The sequence below is a fragment of the Leptonotus elevatus genome, chromosome 2, assembly GCF_054856555.1.
Source record: "Leptonotus elevatus isolate MCC_2025b chromosome 2, RoL_Lele_1.0, whole genome shotgun sequence".
In the NCBI taxonomy this organism is placed as follows: Eukaryota; Metazoa; Chordata; class Actinopteri; order Syngnathiformes; family Syngnathidae; genus Leptonotus; species Leptonotus elevatus.
In genome coordinates this window covers 33,616,120-33,638,124 of record NC_141240.1, presented here as the reverse complement: position 1 = coordinate 33,638,124, position 22,005 = coordinate 33,616,120, and the positions used below count along the sequence as shown (strand labels likewise).

The 22,005-nt window shown below is 39.7% G+C and overlaps 2 protein-coding genes and 1 long non-coding RNA gene across 4 annotated transcripts in view; 1 reads left to right on the top strand and 2 right to left on the bottom strand.

The window, feature by feature from the left end:
* Window positions 1-251: 251 nt before the first annotated feature.
* Window positions 252-4,465, top strand: ppdpfa (pancreatic progenitor cell differentiation and proliferation factor a). Its single transcript, XM_086068345.1, has 5 exons — window positions 252-457; window positions 2,165-2,273; window positions 2,444-2,521; window positions 2,617-2,689; window positions 4,076-4,465. The coding sequence occupies exons 2-5, from the start codon at window positions 2,219-2,221 to the stop codon at window positions 4,230-4,232; spliced, it is 363 nt and encodes a 120-aa protein (XP_085924471.1). The 5' UTR covers window positions 252-457; window positions 2,165-2,218; the 3' UTR covers window positions 4,233-4,465.
* LOC147179711 (uncharacterized) lies at window positions 1,195-8,621 on the bottom strand. The gene is made up of 3 exons (XR_015094061.1): window positions 8,365-8,621; window positions 7,513-7,571; window positions 1,195-1,320 (listed from the first exon to the last, which is right to left on the bottom strand). It is a non-coding gene; the product is annotated as an uncharacterized LOC147179711 (long non-coding RNA).
* Window positions 8,622-12,178: 3,557 nt separating this feature from the next.
* Window positions 12,179-22,005, bottom strand: part of nol4la (nucleolar protein 4-like a) — a 40,989-nt gene continuing 31,162 nt past the window's right edge. For both annotated transcript variants that reach the window (XM_086069161.1, XM_086069162.1), the window contains exons 9-11: window positions 21,552-21,668; window positions 20,520-20,712; window positions 12,179-19,015 (exon numbers count right to left, since the gene is read on the bottom strand). In XM_086069161.1, coding sequence (XP_085925287.1) covers window positions 18,798-19,015; window positions 20,520-20,712; window positions 21,552-21,668 — 528 coding nt within the window. In that variant the 3' untranslated portion in view covers window positions 12,179-18,797. The remainder of the gene's footprint in view (window positions 19,016-20,519; window positions 20,713-21,551; window positions 21,669-22,005) is intronic.

The following is a 22,005-nucleotide window of genomic DNA, read 5'->3' as shown; positions in this document are numbered from 1 at the left end:
CACAATGTACCACTCATCTACGTATATAAATCTGTTACAATTGTATCTTCGTCACCAAGTCGTCGTATTTTCTCGTTTTTGCTTGATTTGTCGTCCAAATATAATTTTATGACGATGTCTTCCATTCAACCCCGACACGGCCTCTGTCGGTCCTATGACGTCAACATGTTCCCACTCATGCTCCACGGTCACGTTTCACCGCATGCCACGCCTCAGTCTCCGCCCACCCGCAGCCCACGTAGGCCCCCGAGCGATTAAAAGCGGCCTGTCAGGCCTTGTGAGTCAGTGTCCAAGCGGCAAGCAAGCGACAGAGAAGGGCCAACAACAACAACACCACCGTCGTCGTCGACGTCAGTCCGTCCGTCCACCCATCCACAAATGGGCCGTTCCAATCACTGAGAAGCTCCTGTGCCATCCGAACCTTCCAACTTCAACAACATCCATATCTGCAGGCAAGGTAAGCCCACAAGCAACGACTCCACTGCTGTTTACGAAGTCCCGGTCGTGACATTGGGGGAAGCTCAGAAACCAAATTGTTGCCTCAAAATCGGTGGAACGTACTAACAAAATGCTCATTTGCGGTTTGTGGGTTTATTCATGCCACTCGCGTGAGCAACTTGGACGCCTGGGTAAGAAAATGGTGTGCACTATTTTCTATCAACTACAACACACGACGTCTAGATGGTCGGACATGATGAACAACCTCGCTGTCGATAGTCTGTTTCAATACCACCAAAATAGGATATCTAGATTTCTTTCTAGAATGGCTTTGTTGCTAATTCCCAGCCTAAAATCAAATTGAATCAGTAATATCCGTCCATTGTTTTTCAGCTTCAGTCCGACCTTCTCGAGGAGGTGCGCTCCATTTGTTTTTCCCAAATGCCCAGTACAAAGCAACGACGACTTTGTGGCCACAAATTACTATATCATGCGCACGTAATACACATTTTGTGGCCACAAATACACACTTCGTGTTCACTTTATACAAATTAGTAGTTTTGCGCAAACGAAACCAAATTCCTGGCCACCTATGTTGTGTTTCATTCGCATGTTATTACTACCTCGAGGTCCCAAATGAGTATTTTGTGCGCACGGTATATGCACGTCGGGGCCACAAATGAACCTTTTTATTGCCAAATGTCAATTTGGGAAGCTTTCTTGTTTGTGTATGAGTGACAGTACACCATGCACTCACCTGCTCCATGAAATCCCCAAAGCCAGCTGCTTCTCATGTCCAGTTAAGCTGCACCACCTTCATCTGCTACTTAAGACTCTGAGCTGGCCTCCAAATTCAAATAACAGCCCCTCATTTATGTTTTCCTGTGGGGGAAAGAACACACATAGAACTTGATTATTATTATTTTTTTAAGAAACTTGCAACAAACTGGGAAATTTCTGGAGCTTTTTTCCCCCATGATTTTTTTTAACCATTCCATAGGGGAAATTTTTCATGGAAATGAACTGGGAACTGAGCGTAATTTAGTGGAAAGACAGCCATGCTGATTAGATTACTCTCATTTCCCACATGCTAGGGCACACAGCATCTATTTGTTGTTCTGTACACATGTATCGCAATTTACATTTTGGCTTACAAGGCAAAAGATGGAAAGAAAAGATTAAGTACCAGCTTGTAAGTCAACATAACTTAACACAAGTTAAGTCATGGTACTTGTGTGAACTGTTGTTCGGCCATTTACTCTCATAAATGTCCGTTAATCTTCACGGTAAATCTTTGAAAATCTCATCCGGCCGAGCGTCATCATTTAATCCAAAACAACCCTGCAGTTTGGCATTTTGTCACACGTGTTGGAGGAGCGAGGAAACCGGAGTCCTACAAGCAGCTGTCTCTCGTCTACATACATATAAATATACTACTGTGTATATACATATACAGTACATACATTAAACTTGTGCATGTGGCTTAAAAAAAAAAGGTTCAAGATTCAACATGTTTATCACATGAACAGTAGCGAAACATGATCCACAATGAAATACTTTTCTCTCCACATGGATGTCAAATTACTTGCATATATGTATCATTATTATTATTTTTTTTAATTGGCTGATTAACCGAGACTCAAACCCGGACAACTCGCTGTACCACAGCCTAAAATTCGTCTTGTGAATCATGTCGCCAACTGATGTTTTCCTGTCTGGCTTTTAGGTCTTCCGGTTTTTACCCACCGTTGAAACTTTTTCCCAGCCGAAGTCTGAGAAGATGGCAGCAATTCCATCAAGCGGCTCCCTCATCGCCACCCATGATTACTACAGAAGTAAGTCACACTTTTTCAGAACTTTGCACAACACCTGACCGGAGTCCACAAATAATGAAATAATGTCCAGTTTTTCAATAAAGGGATGGGCATTTAAAAAAACAATGATTAAAAAAAAATAAGATTCATCAATTACACACAAAAAAGAAATAATGCGTGTGCTTTTGCAGGGCGCATCGGGTCCACGTCCAGCAACAGCTCGTGTAGCAGCGCTGAGTTCTCGGGAGAGGTCATCCCACACCACCCTGGTACGCAACACGTTGCCTCTTCTCGTCTTGTTGTGGTGGCATTTAAAAAAAAAAGAAAAGGATTTCCTCTAACTGTGGCTTACATGTGAACACAGGACTTCCACGACAAGACTCTGGCCACTGGTGGACCTCCTTTTTCTTTGCGAAACCCGGAGCCGAAAGCCAAAAGTAAGCTCAAATGTGATTGGTCAAACCGGAGAGGAATGCGATTTTTAAAATAACGCGTGTAAAGGTACCGGCGAACATGATATGATATGATATGATATTCAAAGAAAAAGACTCACAAATTGAATATTTGTGACATTACATTTAGAAAGTGGCAAATTTGCATGGGGGAAAAACTCATAAATTTACGAGAAATAAACTCACTAATTTGCGAGAAAAAAACTCCGAAACTTGCCTATGGTGGTGGAACTCATTAAATTATACTTTTCGGTCGGATTTTCAAATAGGGAATATAGTAATTGCTTTAGGAGAGATTACCCATACCATATTAAAAGGAAACCCGAGTGTCATGACAAGATAGCTCTATATTATTTATTTGGTTATTATTAACATAACTATGAGATTCATTTTTCAAAAATCATTTCCGGTTTAATACGTTTTGTAGTAACTTTATTTGGACGTACACCGCCATTGTTATTTACGTCGCAACACATTCCGTGCGTGGTGACGTAGAATGGCGGCGGCTCTCTGCAGAGCAATGTGAAACGCTGATAAAGAAAGCAAGGAAAGCCTCGTAGCGTTCCTAAAGGGACGATCAAAACTCTTGAATGTGTCCGGTGAATGACGAGAGCACGACGTGGGGGAGGGTGACTTTCCCCATAGCATGTTGTTTGTTTAGGAACGCTACGAGGCTTACTTACTTACTGGAAATGATTTTTGAAAAATAAATCTCATAATTATGTTAGCAACAACCAAATAAATAATATAGAGCAAACTAGTCATTACAGTCGGGGTTCCTTTTAAGATGAAGATGATTAAATTTGTGAGTTTTTTTCTCTCACAAATTTGCCACATTATAATGTCGCAAATGTTTTCTTTTTTCTCATAAATGTTTGAGTTTTTTTCCCTCTGAATAAAAAAAATATATTTATACGTAGCCCTAATTTTAATAAATTAAATTAATTAAAGTTCTGATAGTTTTCTATAACTCAAGTAATATGTTGGTTTGCCTCTTGCACTAACACTTTCAGTTCCATCACTTCAAACTTCATTTCGCTCTGCTGAAATTTTCGCGGTGAAAACATGCATACACTGAGGGGAAAAAAACAGTTATTTGAATTTACTTAACGTGTACATTGGTAAAATATAATCGAAATGTGGTCAACGGATTTTTTCCCCCTGTCTTCTTGAAATGTGCATCAATTATCTTCAAATTTAAAACAATCAAAACCTTTATTTTAAACATGGCGGTCTTGACGCCTTTTACACAAACAATGTAAAAAGGCGATCTGTTAGGGATTTAACACAAAATTTGAGCTCTGTCTTGGTAGTTTTTTTTTTTCTTCTTCTTCAGTGGTTCTCATCTGTTGCTCGGTTGTTTGTTTGCAGAAACGGAAGCTACACAGTGGCCAACGGTCAGGTGACCTGCATCGCCAGAGAAATGCTTCTGAAGCGGCAGCTCAGTGAAAGCGGCGACGTCAGCAAGTTTGAGCCCTTAAGCCCGCCTCCGCCGCCGCCGCCAGCCTCCTCGCCCTCTTCCTCCTAGAGGCCCCTCATCCTCATTCCCATCGTCATCCTCATCCCGCGGCTTCCTCACTGCCAACTTGCCATCACGGACCAGATGGAGATGGTGGCGGTGAAGAAGACTCGCTTTTTCAGTAAATGTTTTTGTTTTTTGCCTGTATATTTTATTTGTACGACGACCAAAAAAAAAAAGTTTTTCATCTATTTCTTTTTGTGAATTGTCATTGCTGTTAAAAATAAAAAGACAAAACTGGAGATTTGCTGTCCAGGCTGTATTTTTGGAGCCTGCATGTGAGCTCAGCGCAGGACTTGTTTCATATCACAAGAGGCCTTGCGCGGTTTGGCAACATAAATTGTCCATCATTCATTGCGCTTACATAACCCGCCAGCTCACCACATATGTAGGTCAGAGGGGAAGGCGATCTGCGGCGCCGGCTAGAAGACATTTGTGGGTCATAACAGCAGTCGGGATATTTGTGCAGGAGCCACTTCATACTGAGAGGGTGTGCTTCTCTCCAATAAAGACTATTTCAAACTCGATACACGGGGTGCCAAAAAATTAAAGGAAAGTTGGAGTTTAATTTGGATTCCAATTATGTATCTTGATATATTTTGAAGTGGAACGATTCGACTTATTTTGAATCCATGCACTTGAATCATTTATACCAAAACCGACTGCAATTTAAATTTTTTTTTATTGGACTCCTACTTCACAGGCATCTGGAAAGTGCAGTGCTAAGAAAATAAATGTATCCATCTACTGTATTTATTTTCTGTAGCGTTTATCCTCCTTTGGGATGTGGCTGAACTGGGGGAGAGGAAGGCACTGGGAATTAATTACGTACAAGGATTTTTTTTTCTTTCACCAAATCACTTTGTAACATCAATTGAACTTTAATACCACATTTAATATAATATAATTACAGTTTGTTGTTACTATTGCCTGTCTGAAATTCAATTTGAGAAAAATACTTAAGTAAAACTGCTGGATACTGAACAGTAAATTATAGCAATTATTTTCCACGGTCTGCTTTTTCTTTTCAGTGTGCAAGATTTAACCTATCAAAAACACAAAAGTAATCACGTCAGCTGTTGAACTCGCTAATCATTTAACTGATAAGATGCTTTCATACTGCTGCCGAGTTCACTTGTAACAAACATAACGCGTTCAATCGGTACTTCGTCTGACCAATCCCGTGGCTGCAATCAGCCTAAGCCATCCAATCAGCAGCTCACACCTACCCACTATCGACAATTCTACATATGTACACAAAGGGAAGGGAAATATCTACTGAAAAACAATCATAAACAAAGATAAATTATTACGCAAGCTGTTAATCACTTTGAATTGTTTTGTGTACTTGCCTGACCCTGTTTTGTGTTGTGAGTCTCACCCGGGGCTTCATTGACATCTCAACAATATTTGGAAGGACTTCATATGATGTTTGGGAGCGTTTTCACATAAAAATGTGGTTGAGGGATTTTAGAAAGTGTAACAAGATGAAGATTAGTGAATAGTCAACTACGAATAAGCGGAGTTTCACTGTACATTTATTTTCAGAGGCCATTTTGAAACTATACATTTTCTTTAATTTCCTTGACTTGTGTAAAAGTGGGTCACTCACGACTGAGCAACAATAGCAAAATGCCGGGCTGAGGGTGTCAACAGTTGAGAACTGCTCCTATAGAGGCTTCACTTGACCTTGATTCTTCATGCAAGCTTTTGGAATGTGGGACGACGCCAGAGTACTAAAAGAAAGAAAAAACACGCAAAACCTACACAGATTCAAATCCCCAACCTCAGAACTGTGAGGCAGCCATGCTAACCACTAGTCCACCGTGTGCAAAAACATTTCTGAGAACAAAAAGAACAGTGGGCAAGCTGATAAAACACCGGACAAAGTTTGCTCTCAGATACTGATTGGGAAGACAAACAGCGTGTAAAAGTTCACTTTTGTATTGTTTACACGTCCTCCCCTGGCCCAGAAAAGCTGCTCTATTCCGGGCCGATGAATCAGAGATAAAAAAAAAAAAAAAAAGCCCCACAATCCGACCCAGGCAAAAACAGTCGGTGTCAGTGAGATCAAACAAGAATTTCCCGACCCAGTCGGGGAGGAAGGAGGGGGCGTGGTCTCAGAGTTTTCTAGGGGAAAGTTCAGTATGTAGCACACGCTGATGACCACTACTCGACTGCACGTTGTTAAACAAAACACGCCATGCCTGATTGCAAAAATGAAGAACAGCAGGCCCTCTTTCACTTTTTCCGACTGTTCAGCACATTTACATGATTTATAGTTCTCAAACTTTTACGCAACAACAAATACTTTGCACTCCAAATTCTTTACTATGACAAACATTAAAATGCAGAAATGTAGTCGCCCCAAGTGTTCTTATAAAGTAGATTCCTTATTGTAAACTACTGCACACTGAACATTTTCCGAAATGTGCATTTTGTGATATTGGCTAGTTTGCTGTTGGGGTTTGAGCAGTCCCAACCACCAGAGACAAATTTTCTGCATGTTTTAATTACTTGGCCAATGAAGATGATCATTTTCTATATTAAAACACTTCCAAGTCAAATGCTGTGAAGCCTCATCTTGTGGGCATGCACCAACCAGAGATGGCAAATCCAAGTCCAGAAAGTAAAAACCCTGCCACAGTTTGGCTTTAGCACCAGGTGCTAACTAGTTAGCTCCCTAGCTAGCTCCCATGGTGCTCGTTTACCTAGCTAGCATCAGGAGCTAAAGCCAAATTGTGGCAGGGTTTTCACTTTCAGGTGCTAGCTAGCTAGCTCACTAGCTAGCTCCAATGGTGCTTGTTTACCTAGCTAGCTAGCTAGCATCAGGAGCTAAAGCCAAACTGTGGCAGGGTTATTACTTTCTGGACCTGGATTTGTCACCTCTGGCACCAACTGCTTGAAAATCTAAAAATGGAAACTTTTTGCAGGCCTAAAACGGAAAAGGAGACTGATTGAGAAGTAGCTTGTCGTACGATATGTAGGACAGGGCACATTTTTAATCCGTCTTTTATTTGTTGTTCTTGTTTTTATTTGTTCTTGTCCCATACAGAAATTGGGAGAAAAGCTTTGGGGTATTCATATGCACTTGAAATACATGGAAACAGCATCCATAGAACGTTGATGTTTTAACTGTTTGAACAATGTATTGATATGTCATTCTAAATGTTTTGTTTTGTAAATTGTATTTTGTCTCTCGCTTAATCTCTTAAATATGAGGTTCTTGATATGAATGGGCACAACCCGGTTAAATAAGTGGTTAAATAAATAGAAAATAAAAATAAACCTGTTGTTGGGGAGCAGCGTGTTCAGCCGCAGCCGGTGAGGAATCTGGGTCAAAGGCGGCTGGTTGGCGACATGGGAAAACAAGTCAACAAGATCCAGTCATGGCTCATTCCTTATCACAAACTAGTCACTCGTTCAATGACTTTTGATACGTTCTATATTTGTCCTCGCAGGGTTATCACATTTTTAGCTCTCTCTATTTGATGGCCGCCATGAGACCACAACGTGCCCAGCCTCACTTCGTGTGCGTGTCCACAAGTCTCGCTGACCCGCGCGCACTCAAACACACACGTTGACAGTATCAGTACAGTGGAGCAGTTTGAAGATCCCCCGTCAAAGAGAGTCTCGGCGGGCTGAAGTTAAAATTAGCTTCACCCTGACCTGTTGCACATAAGAGTGCAATGCAGCCGACCGCAGTGAGAATAAACTTTGAAGGACGCGATCATTGAGCTGACTCATACGAACTCGCTTGAATGTGATCCTTATGCAGACGCACAAGTTGGAAAAGCACTGCATACTAAAAGACAGAAAAAGTAGACGTAACTGCTTAAACTCAAATATTACAAAAACACTAATATATTCCTAAACAAAACAAAAAAAGTAATGTACAAATGAGTCTTCTGGTTTGGGCAGAACACCAAGCAAATGCCGTTTTGTGATCAAATGTTCATTAACATAACAAAAACGAAATTATTATTTTGTTGACCAAAATATAATAAAATCATCACCTTTACCAAAATGAGAGATCTTTCTTCAAGTTGAAACACATTCATTCGAGAATGATCCAACCATGAAAACATTTGGATGGAAAGCTCATCTTTTTGGTGTAACAGGGAGAGAAAAAAACTATTACCTTCATCTGTCAGTCGGAGGTAAGGTGTGTGATCTCTGAAGCTAAACGAGCTAGGTTAGCTGGCTAGTTTAGTTTACCATTAGCTGATCAAATGCAAATTAAACTTTTAAGTCAGTTTGACATGTAAGTGAGAAGATAATAAAGTGATACATGATTAGATATTACGGAAACTGTTATCTTAAAACGCTACCATTAAATAAGCGATCGCGGTTTAAGCATATGAATGTAGAGTCCATTTTGAGTGGTTTTCCCAGACGTCAGGGTGTCCGCCATATTTGATGTGGCAGGGCCGCCGTTAACTATCGCACGTCAATAGGACACATTTTCATAAAGAGACAGTTATCTTTAGTTGACCTTAATTTAAAATTTATTTTGCCTTATGTTGATGCTTCCTTTGTCTCTTTATTATTATTTTTTATGTGTTCTTTAAATATTCTTATGTTGCATTGAAGTTCTAACAATGTGAATGTTTGAGTCAAATCTAAAAAAAAAAAAAGACCGCATAAATAGTGTACTTAATGCCTCTCATTCACCAATTTAAAAATAAGACATTCAAGTTTAATTTCTAGAAATGTAAATTTACTTTGTATGTTCGTTACATTTTTAGAGCTATACAATGTATTTTTTTGTGTTGTGATTATTGAAAATATAATTTTATCACGCCAATAGGCTATATATTTTGACTGAGCAACATTGTATGGCTTGACTTACGGGGTAGATGCCACGGAGTTCCGGGTTTCACACATCAGCGTCGTTTCCACTTATTTTTTTGTTTTTGTTTTCCAACAGGCAAATGTTACATGGGCTGTTTTTGTGGGTCCGTATGGAGCTTGACGAGAGTGGTTGGTGAGCGCTAAGTTACGATATTGAGTGTCAAGCAGTTATGGAGCTAGCTAGTAGCATTTCACATGTTAGCGGAGACACTTTTAGCTTCTTCTGGAGTGTGTGTGTACAATTGTTAAGTCTGTCGTAGCTACCGGTACTTGTACCTGTTGTGTGCTAAGTTAGCATGCTATACAGCGACTTAGAAGATCATATGCTTAAGTCGAACGTCATGAGGGCTGATTAAATCCTGGACTATCATGACCTCAGCTACTTCCAAGTATCAAAATCCCATGTCCTTTGTCGCTATCGACCAACTTCTGAAATAATTCTAGTTGGTGTACTTTAATCATAGTTGTTGTCACAACTGGCAGTGTTCATTTTCCTGGAATCACGCAGACTTTCCACTACGAAAGCAGTTTGGATGTGTGTTTTGTGATCACTGTGCCAAAGTGCATCCAAGTTTCAAGAATGAGAAGGCGGGGCGGGGGGGGGGGGGGTGTCTTTACTCTCTTGAGTTACATAACTTGACGCGAGTCAGGTTGAAGGTCTCGAGACTCATTTGTTTAAAACGTATTCAAGACTCAGCTAGACTTGAATTACATCACATGACTTGACAAGTTTTACCTGTTGACATTTTTGGTGTTTTGGGTGGCAGCTGGATCAATTCCATTTCCGTTCATTTCAATGAGGAAAGTTGATTTGAGTGATTTAAGTTGCTAGAGCCTGGTCATGGAATGGAATCACGGTACAGCCATGATCCATTTTGAGTTGTGTTTTGAATTACTCCTTCAAGGCTCTGTGGCTGCTTTGGATTCAAAACCTTGACGTATCATTACAGGTACAACAGTACAGTTGAAGTTCCTTGGGCCAGCAGTTCCGCTTGTGAAGGCCTTGGGCAGATTAGATTGAAATGGCAACACATACAGGCTGAACTCTGATTGGACAAAAAAAAGTGACATCTTCATAAACGTACTGAAGGTCAAGTGAAACATTTTTTAAATGAAGCGAACAAATGAATACAATTCCATGGAAGATATATTTAGGTGGTGAATGTAGGTCAGTGTTTCTGATAGTGTTGAGGCTAGCAGAGAAGGCCTTGCTGGTCCTGACTGTTCACTACTGAATGTCAGTCAAGCAACAGCAGCTGCAGCTTGACTGAGCCAGAGAATGTGACCCGGTTGCAGCTTGAACGTGCCAATCGTATGCGATAGAACGAGAACTAGGCCAGACGACACCACAGCACAAAAGTCCTTCAAATTCAAAAGCGGGTCGGCTCGTTCAAAATCTGTTTTGGTGCCAAAAAGTGACTCGAGGTCAAATATCCTCCTGACTGAAAACTTTGTTGAATTTGATGCTTGTGCTGACCATGATTTTCTGTAGGTCAGGGTTGACCAACCTCTGAGCCAAGGCCAGCGTTGACATAATTACTGAAAAAGTAATCTGATTACTCCTTTAAAAAGTAAGACATTAATTGTTATTGTTGACTTGTAGTATTCAAATCAAAGCTAACTGGTGAATTTTATTTTGGTTGAACTCTTGACTGTCGGCCCGGTGTGTTTGGCGTGCTCAGTTCCTGAATGTGACTGAAAGAAACGCTGACTGTTTGAGTTGCGAGGTAGCTGTGGTGCAGATGACATGTTGCAGCATTCTACTACAGCAAATTGAGGCGTCTCCATTTTTATTCGGTGACTCCGCCCTGCCACAGTTGTTGATTAATTAGGCCAATTAATTGATGTGCAGTTATTGCTTGGGAGATTGCATTAAAAAAAAGAAAACATAAAAAACGGAACCAAATACTGACTATATTATCCAACCATTATCTGAACAGCTCATCATCATATTTATGAATAATTTCATTTCAGGGAACAATTGAATGATCCGTTTGAGGAAGGATGTAGCCAGTTGTAGCAAATTAGCATCTGATGAGAGGTTTAGGCACAAAAAAATACATATTATGTCAATATGACTTGGGCCATTATTATAATAAGATGAGTGAAATATCTCACTGTGCACCAAACACAAATGTAACAAAAAGTGCAAATACCGAAATCATCAATTTATTGTCTGATGGACTTACTGTGAAATATTTCTGTTGTATGAACGTCGACGGGTGGCTACGCAGGCTAATTGTACCATTCTGCCATCTAGTGGAAGAACATGTCATTTTTTTGCTTGTCATTATACGCATGGGTAGATGAACCTCAAAGGGTACACCAAGTGTTACAGACTTTTAATGTCTAAACTGTGCATAAGGGGGATTTTCCGTGCTGTTTCAGCACCGCTACCTGGCGTTAGGGAGGCGCAATAGAACGTACAGTTCAGTTGTATTTAAATTACATTACTTATCTTTTAGAATGGTTTGTTTTCAAACTGCTATTTAAATACAATTCTTATTTAAGTCTAAGGTGCAGTACATTTTGCGATGAAATCTAATTTATTTGAAAGAATGAACAAATTGTATATTATGTTGCACTTGTACAAATGTATCATCTTAAGAGCGTGTCCATTTCACATTCATCTATATATTTCCTTCTTTTTAAAAGTTTATGATCCACTGATTTCAAATAAGTGTATAATTCCGAAGCCTGTTATGTCAAGGTGTCATCCAGAGGAAGTCTTGACCCTTCACCTAATTTATTGAGTCCTAAAAATAGCACGAGCTGCGTGACAGCATCCTCCTGCCATTTCTGTATATTTTGTCGCCCCCTGGTGGTCTTATTGCTGAGACCTACAGGTGTCAGTAGCGTACTTTAAAACTGTTGCCCACTGTCAAAACAAGAGACCACCATTTGTAGAATAGGTTATGATATGCTAAGTATGATTGTGAGGTGCCTTATATATTTGGACTTTATTGAAAGTCTCAGGTTAAAAAAAATAAAATAAAAAATATGTCAGCAAGATATCGTTCATTGTGGGGGGTGGGGTGTGGGGGGGGGGGGGGGGCTCCAAACTTAACGTTTGTAAATAAGGAAGCAAAGTGGCACTGATAGCTCATCGCACCATTTTATTCAATTACTGACATCTCAGGAGAAGGGGAGAGCCTTCCTATCGTGTTGTGTTTTGTTTTTTTCTTGATTTTTTTTCCCCATCGCGTTGATGCAACACTGAAAAAGCCACGCACGCACGCACGCACGCACGCACGCAGGTCCCTCCTTGGTGATATGTAAGACGCCGAAAGAATCTCACCTGTACAGTTTTGCATGAAACATACAAATGAAACAGTTTCAAACTCGTTCTTTTTTTTTTTTCTCTTTTTGTATTTGCACATATAATAATAATAAATATCCATACCTATAAACACTCCAACGCAATCCAAATATTAAGTCACACCAACTGGAAAAAGATCCACTTTGCAAACACAATGGTCAATGTACAAAACAAGAGTAGACATCTCCATAGAAATGTTGAATGGTTTTTGTTAGCGATTTCCGTCTCACATCAGAGGAAATCAGCGGCTGCAAACTCCAGGTGGAGATTGCGTATTTCCTGAGGTTTATGGGTTCCCCGTAAAGGCCAGGAGACGGGAATGGCTTATACGTTACCAAGGACGTGTGGGTACCTTTTACGGTACCCGATTACACTTTTCTGAGCACTTCACTTTTCCACTCTCCTCCCAGGCCACAAAAAAAGAGCTGATTAAAGAATTATTTATCTTTGCTGGCCCATGTCGGGGAGATCTTGGTCGGTGACCTCTGACAAAGAGGTCACACTTGGGATGGCAAAAGAAGACAATTTGTATGAGTGTATGCAAATTAGGGGGGGGGGGGCATCCTGAATAAATGCAAAAGAAACAGATTGTGAAAAACTGTACATGTAAACATCACACTTTCACTGAGTCAAAAACCGGAAAGGGGGTCAGGAGGGGGGATACGAAGCTTCACATGGGGATACAGGACGCCGCCCCCGCCCGTGCACACAGCTACAGTCTTAAGAGTGCGGCGGGGGCGAGCGCTCCAATCAAAGAAATAACAACAGCATTACACACCACCACCAAATGAGAAGTTCAAACAGGCAAGGGCTTCCTCAACCACGTTTGAGTTTTTTTTTTTGTCTTCTTTTTAAAACAGTGCTGTACCCACAGAAAAAAAAAAAAGAACAGTTCAAAACAGCTTGTATCACTCTTTGTACAGCTATACAGTACAGTACACTGACACAATCGAACCACTTGGGCTACCAGGGCAAGTTGCAGCCACACCGAGAAATTAGGACGTCGTCCACGCGGCATCACTTCCAAACTAACTCACTAAATCGTGGTGGCTGATCACACAAAACGACGTGTTGCGCCACTTACACGGCAAGCAAACGTTGGGCTGCTGAGAGGGGCTGCCAGAGCGACCGCCACGGCAACAGCAAACAAACAAACAAAACAAACAAACAAACAAGAACCAAGAAGAGCAGACGAGGAAAGGCTCCCACGCACGTCAACATTATTTGACAAAATGGATGCTGGGCATGCGCCAGGTGGCCTGATCGAGAGATGTAGAAGGCCCAAAATTACATTTACCTCTCACATATACTCAAAACACGGGGTCAAAAATAACTAAATTTGGGTCCAAAATAGATGCTACACTCTAAAAACAGTTTAGTCGAAAGTAACCAAATTATGGATCAAAAATGGACCGATCCACTTTATGCGTCTATTTGACCCAACTTTCTCAGTTGTTTTATACAAAATTACCCAATTTTTTGACCCCAAATTGTTTGACTAATTTCTTGACTCAAAGTTGGGTCAAATTGATCCAAGTAGAGGGTCGGTCCACTTTTAACCCATAGTTGGGTAATTTTTGACCCAACTGTTTTTAGAGTTCTGGAAAAAATGGGTCATTTTGTTGAAAATGCCCCCCCAAAATGGGTCGTTTTTGGATAAAACCCCAAATTTGGGTTGCTTTATAAAAAGCGGCCCCAAAAATTGGGGTGTTTAGTCCAAAACAACAACAAAAAAGGGTTGTTTTATGTAAAACAACCCTGAAAATTGGATAATTTTGTAAAAAACAACCCCTCTCAAAAAAATTGGGTTGCTTTTGAATAAACCAACACCCCAAAAAATTGGGATCGTTTTTTATAAAACAAAACCAAAAAGTTGGTGATTTTTTATAAAAGAACCCCGAAAGTTGGTTTCAATGAATCCAAGTAGCGGATCAGCCCATTTTGGACCCAATTAGTTTTTTGTCTTTTTACCAAATAGTTTTTACAGTGTATAAAGCAAATCCACCCAAATAACTCACCCACAAAAAAAACATTCATATTGTATAAAAAAACTCCCAGTCTCTCACACACACACACACACGCCAAAACAACTCAAACTCTCTCATTCACACACACCTAAAAACTTACCACATTCCTACAAATGACATCTACCACTCACATTCATACAAAAACTCACACACACTTGCCCCAAAAAATTCTCACACACTTAAAGAAAATCATACTCACCAAAAGTGCCATGCACACCAAAAATCCTCTCACACTCCCCCCAAAAGACTCTCATACACATGTACAAAAAACTCATATACACCACAAGCTTCTCACACCACTTTAAAAAAGTTCCTACATAACTAAAAATCACTTTTCTCGAATGTACACAAAAAACTCTCACACTCATTCAAAAATTCAACTTCAAGCAAAGAAACCTTAAAGCCTCTCACACATACCAAAAACTAAAAAGGTCATTCAAACCTTCTTACTGAACCAACAAGCCTCCATCATTTTTACCATGAGAGATTTTTTTTAGTCTATATATGAGAGTCCAAAATTGTGCGTGTGAAAAGAAGCTGAAAAGCATCAAGAAGAAGCCATCTCACATCTCAAATGCTGATTGGCTCTGCCAAGCGTGAAGTCCCTCCCTTCGTCTGAAGCTGGCAACAGAATGTGTGAGAGGACTTCTTTTTTGTTTGTTTTGTGTGAGAGGTACGTGTGATTTTTGGCCTGTTACGGCGCCTCCTTGGGGCGGGCTGAGAGGCTGCAAAAGCTACGACTTGGAGGTAAAAATCCGCCGACCGGCGTTTGACCGCGTGAGTGACCTTTCGTAATCCTGAGCGATAAAGTGCTTCCAAACTCGCAAGAGTTCATCCGGCTGACACTTGAAATGCAAACGCACGCACGCACGCTGATATGGAATGTGTCAACACGTGGTAAATAAAATCATCTCTCTCTACATTAGTTTCTTTTTTTTTTTTGTAAACTGCTTGGAGCGTGACTTGTCCTTGTTTGGAATGTGCTGAGTGACGGAATGAGCTCTTGACAGATTCACGTACAAAGTGGGACACTCGACGTTTACACAAACCACGACACTTACGTCAAGCCCAAAAAAAAAAGAAAAGAAAATTATTTTACATTTTCGAAAATCCAAACCACACAAAGTACACTTGACAACCGTGTTTGTGCTGAGTCACTCACCATCAAAAGTGTGAGACTACGTGTGCCCTCTGACCTCATGCATGCACACACACACACACACACACACACACACACACACACACACACACACACACACACACACACACACACACACACACACACACACACACACACACACACACACACACACACACACACACACACACACACACACACACACACAGCAGGGAACGTAAACTGTGATGTCATTACATCTTTGTCAAAGATTGTCTCTTGCGTCTTTTCCAACTGCCAGTTTTGGGACATGGTTGTGGTGACAGGGTTATAAGTGGGGGTGGGCGGAGTCAGCGAGCGGCTCGCTCGCCGCACGCGTACGCCGATCCGACGAGTGACCCTCGCGTGACAAAAACGCCAGCAACAATTCCTCCACGACACAAACAAAGCATATTTTGTGCAAGTCAAGTTCGCCTTGGAAACGTGACGATGAGCTTCATGATCAACATCGGTTGTGACTCACAACATTGAAAGTGGCTACAATGCTGCGTGGGATTACGACGTCTTGGTGGGGAATTTCTCCCCTTTTTGCCTGCGACATGAATAGTGCCCCCACCTCACTGATTATCATCAATATTGCACCTTTTTCTGATCGCGCTTAACAATATATTCAGTAATCTCTTTCTTCCCTGACAGCTGTTTGTGTTTCGTTTCCTCTCCGTGTCCTGCTTGGTTTTGCACCGAAAGACGAGGAGGTCAAGTTTTGAGTTTCTTGTCTGTGGAATCAGCGCATTAAACAGCAACAGTTGGCAGGTAACTTTTAGCAGCGTTCGTCTATCGACGGACGTTCACAAAGTCAAATTGTTGGATGAAACATTTAGGAACAAAATCAGCCTGTAAGTACACATGGGTCCAGAATATTAGCAGTGAGCTTGAAAACTCTCATTAGAAACATTAACTACAACTAACGATTGTTTTAATAATCGGTTAACCTGTCCATCTTTTTTTTCCCGTTTATTAGATGGATGAATTAGGTTATTTTATTTTATTTTATTTTATTTCCATGCCTTAATTTAAACACAAGACATTATTTCAAATTGCCAGTACATAAAAAGCGCAAACATAAATCGATGACAATTCAGTTATTGGTTTGGTCCTTAACATCCATTAGAAAATCAGCAAAAATTTTGATAATTGTTTTCCAAAGCAAAAGCAGATTTTTGCAGATTTCTTATTTTGATTCAGCAAATTTTTTGTTTTTTTGACAGTACATTTTTAACTCATTCACTCCCAGCCATTTTCACTGAAGCAACCCCCTTCCCTCCTGACTGTTTTACTGGATTTTGACTGATTTTGCAAGGCCTACAGAATGTTGTGTTCTGTTGCTATAAGAAGAAAGAAAGAAAGATTAGAGTGTCTTCTTTCGTCAGGATTTTTTTTTATGTTTCTATCTGTTTCTGTTTTGAACACCTAGCTTTTTGCAAAATGGCCCTGGTTGATCTCTTATACTCTGCTTCCACCTGCTGGCCATTTTTGTAATAACTACCATTGTCTCAAGCATTCTCTTCAGTTCAGAGGCAGCCTTCTGTATGCTCTAGCATAAAAAACTAAAATAAAAAACATACGTATAAATACGTCTTTGGGAGCATTGGATTATTTAAAATATAACATATTTATACGTTTTTGGGAGTAAATGAGTTAAGTACAATTTAGATTAATTGTAACTTTTTGGGGGGCTGTATTTTAACGTCAGCCATTTTGGTGGTCCTTGGAGAGCTGAATATTTTTGAGGAGCTACTTGAAGTAAAAGTACAGAACTTCAGATTTTTTTTCATGGATAAACGGAACTCTCAAAACAGTTGGGTTAAAAAAAAAAAACACAATTTGGGTAAAAATAAATAAATAAAAAGGTGGCTGATCCACTACTTGGGTCAATTTGATCCAACTTTCTGGGTTGTTTTGCACAAAACAGCCCAAAAATTGGGTTGCATAAATCAACACAAAAAAATTGGTTAATTTTGTACAAACAAACACAAAAGATTGGGCTGCTTTGTTCAACACGATCCAAAAAGTTGGGTCAAATTAACCCAAGTAGCGAGTCAGTCCCTTTTTGGGTTGTATTCTGAGAAAAAAACAAAAAACTTCTTTTATTGTGTAACAAAACAGGACTATACTGCTTTCTCCCCGAAAAGGGCCTTTGTTTATCTAAGAGTACGCATTTTGTTTTTTTCAATTTACTGTATATTGTAAATATGTGAGTTTGAACAGTAAATGCTGTCAGAAGCACCAAATATTCCTCAATCTTCACATACAAAAAAAAACATGATTATTTCATACATATTTTCCACATTTTGATTTGGAATAGAATGTGCATCATCCTCATTACATTAGTCGAAGTAAAAGCTATGATGCAGCTTTTCTCTCGCTTTTTTCTTTTAAACCCACTGCTATTATTCAATCCACAACGGTAGAACATCGAGTCTAATCTTGCAGAATCTCCTACAGGATCTTTGATTTATTTGAATGTGCTAAATTAGAGACGCCCTGCACAAATCTGCTCGTTGCATGTTGGCTGAGAGAGCAAATTGAATTTGTCCTGTGCTCACGACAATCAGCGATTGCCAAATGTGAAAAATGATGTAAAATGATCCCATTTTGCTTCATTGGCCCCACAATTTTTATTTATTTTCAGAACAATTACAGTGGTTATAAAAAGTCTAAGTTCAGTTTTTGTGATGCATAAAATGGTAAATGGAGAGCACTTAAAAAGTGCTTTTATCAAAGACAATGAGATCAAGGGAAATCATTCCATAACTTTTTACAACCACTGTAAATGCTTTTCCAATAGATGGAAAAAGGTCCAATTATTCTGAATGATAGAAAATAGTTTGTGACGAGTTCGTCGAGTGGTTTAACGAGAGATTTTTCTTGAGCTTTTTGGGGAAACTGCACTCGATGGACAAGTGGATTTGTTTTTCTCCACGCATCATCACTTCCTGAGACAAATGGGGGTCGAGGTGCTGAGAGAAACTGAGCGGGGAGACGACAGACGACAGATCACTGAGGTCAAAGGGACGCCAGTGCATAAAAAGTCATGTGGGATGAGTAAGGTACCTTCCAGGAACCTGCTGTGCTTGACAGAACCACTCCCCTTTGCTCGTGCCTCTGTCCAACATCGCCAAGACTTGCATGTCAGAGTGACATATTCACACACGTAGACGGACGGACGGACGGACAAGCCGAGTGCGGGCCAGGATTCAGTTCTGCTGCAGAATCAGGTTCTCCAGTTCGTCGGCCGAGCGGAGCAGGAAGGCGGCCGACTCCCGGTAGCCGGCGATGAGCTGCCTGACCGCCGTCACTTCCGGAGGGCTGAGCTGGGCCGAAGCCCCTCCGCCCCCGCCGCCCTGCCCGTGACTGTTGGAGCTGGAGGAAGAGGAGTTTGGAGCCACCGACTTCATGCTCAGATCTGTTGGACCTGCCGACGCAAGTGTCATGCGATTAAGGAGACATAGCAGCCCAAGTTTAGAACGTTTCAGAGCACAACTGTGAATGTACAAAAGCTAAACATCACTTAATGACACAAAAATGCTCTGAATCGTCACCGTAGTTCACATGCACAGCTCTACTCATGTCAACGTCAACCTTTGAAAGCATCAAAACAATTGCCACAGTTTGTCATACAAATTCTGTCATTTTTGGTAATTTTATTGACATATCATGGTTATTTTGTGCCTCTTTTCTTCCCTTTTCAGTTCTTTTTTGCTGTGAATTTTCTGACATATTTGGCATTTTATGTACATTTTATGGTAATTTTGGGGGATTTCTTTTTGTGTTTTGGGACATTTTATAGTTACTTTTTGATTAATTTTTCCTGCCTTTTTTATTCAATTATCTTACATTTATTCATGGACACTTTATGGTAATTTTCTGCTTTTCTTCTTCCTGTTTTTATGGCTCTTTTTCCAAATTTTTTCCTGCCTTTTTTTTCCTATCAATTTTCTGACATATTTGGCAATTTTATGTACATTTTATGGTCATTATTCGGGATTTCTTCTTATGTTTTTGGACATTTTATAGTTACTTTTTGAATATTTGTCCTGCCTTTTTTATTAAATTCTCTGATATTTTTTCATGGACACTTTATGGTCATTTTCTGCTTTTCTTCTTCCTGTTTGGACATTTTATGGCAATTTTTCCACATTTTATTCTGCCTTTTTTTTTGCTATCAATTTTCTGACATATTTGGCAATTTTATGTACATTTTATGTTGTTTTTTTCGGGATTTCTTCTTATGTTTTGGGACATTTTACAGTTACTTTTTGAATTTTGTTTCTTATCTTTTTTCTTTCTTTCTTTCTTTTTTATTAAATTCTCTGACATTTCATGGACACCTTATGGTAATTTTCTGCTTTTCTTCTTCCTGTATGGACATTTTATGGTCACTTTTTATTTTTAGGTAATTATTAAAACTTTTTCATCTACCTTTTGTCTCTCTTTTTCTGACAACTCAAAAATTCAGACTGACAATTTCTGAATATTTATTTATTTAAATGTAAATCATTAATTCATTTAAAGAATATTTGATATAAAAAAATAAAACGAATATGTTAAAAAAAACATTAATTTCTAGTATTTTTTTAGAAATCTACAGGGAGCCGCAGGTTGCAGAGAAGACCTGCCTTAGGCCTAGTGTATGTAAACTTTCAAGCACAAATGTATAATGTAATGTCCCTGAATAATACAGTGCTTTTTAAAACAGTCATAACATAATTAGCGTCAAGCATGAAACACTTGAAACACATGATTGAATACTACTATTCATTATTAGACAGTTCTGGCGTGCCCGCCTTTGCCATCGGGGGGCGCTATAATTCAGTCATACAGGCACAAACAAAGAAGTGTCACCATTACTCTCAGTTACGATGCTAAACGTTTACAACACGACGACCATCCATGCTACGTTCTCAAGTGCTGCTCACCGTTGGTTTGTGCCGCAGCAGCGTTCTGCTGGTTGCCGGCGACGGCGGCGTAGCCACGCAGGTTGTTGTAGTTGAGGCCTCCGTTGGTGTAGAGCTGGTCTTGAGCAAAAGCTGAGCTGGAGATGACGAAGCCCGACGGCGCCACGGGTGCGGCCTCCCTGCTGACGGGCTTGTCGACGAGGGCGGTCTCGTCCTGCCAGCACATGTGTGACTCGTTTAGACACGTAATTAGGTACGCATGCACACACACACACACACACACACACAGGTATTTGTTTCAAAATGACGACTATGCTGCATCTTAATTAATTCATTCACTGCTATTGACGGCTATAGACGTCAAAAATTAATTTGAACTATTTCTAGTTTAAATTTTTTTCCACTTTTGTGAACAAAAGTATAAAAAAACTAGAATTGTTTTTGTATTAGAACAGATATAAAATGTGTGATTAATTGTGAGTTAACTAGTGAAGTCATGCGATTAATTATGTTTAAAAATTTTAATCGCCCGACGCCCCTAATTTTTTATAATTTTTTCTTTAAAAAAAAAACATTATTAAAAATTAAAAAAATATATATTTTTTAAGACAAGGTTATTAAAAATTAGGGGCACCAGGTGATTAACATGACTGCACTAGTTAACTCACGATTAATCGCAAATTTTATATCTGTTCTAAATGTACCCCAAAAAATCTAAGCTTTCATACTCTTGTTAAAAAAAGAAAGAAAAACAAGTTAAAATCAGAAAAATTGTTAAAATGAATTTTTGATGTCTATAGCTGTTAATGGCAGTGAATGAGTTAAAGACAAAAATATTAAAAAACGTTCAATGCTTTGGCACCATCTTGTGGCATCGCTGAGCGTTACGAAAAGTTCCACAGTTTATACCAACGCATTATTCAAATCCTTCAGACAACGTCAAACCAAAAATGGGCAATTTTACATTTGTAAAAGCAGAATTTTAACTACAGTTCTTGTATTGGAACTTTTCAGATTGTGTAGATGTGAGTGGTCAATGTGATTTTTTTTTACCGCCGGATAGATGTCGAGCCGCATCCTCTTGGCGGCGTTTCGGGTTTCACTCTCACAGGCGGCGGCAAGGATGTTCTCTGCCATGGCGGAGGTTAGGTGAGGAGGTGTCGGTCGGATCTGTCAGCACAATTTATGCATGTTGAATCAATGATGATAAAAGCTTGTCGGGTTTTGAGCTGCACTGCGAGATATTCGCCAAAACGGTCATTTAAAATAAATAGGTTAAAAATCGAAATTAACATATGTCCTAGGTTTTTGTACAGAGAAGAAAATATAAAATTAAAATAATGTACATTCAATAAAAAAAATATATATATACATTCATCACAATCAAGATATTCCAGACACTTTTGTCAGACTTCTTTCTGTTCTCATCTGATATTCAACCTGACTCAGTAAGAGGTCACTAAAGGTCAAATCAACTTTCAATGACCCCATTGTCGTACCTTCAGTC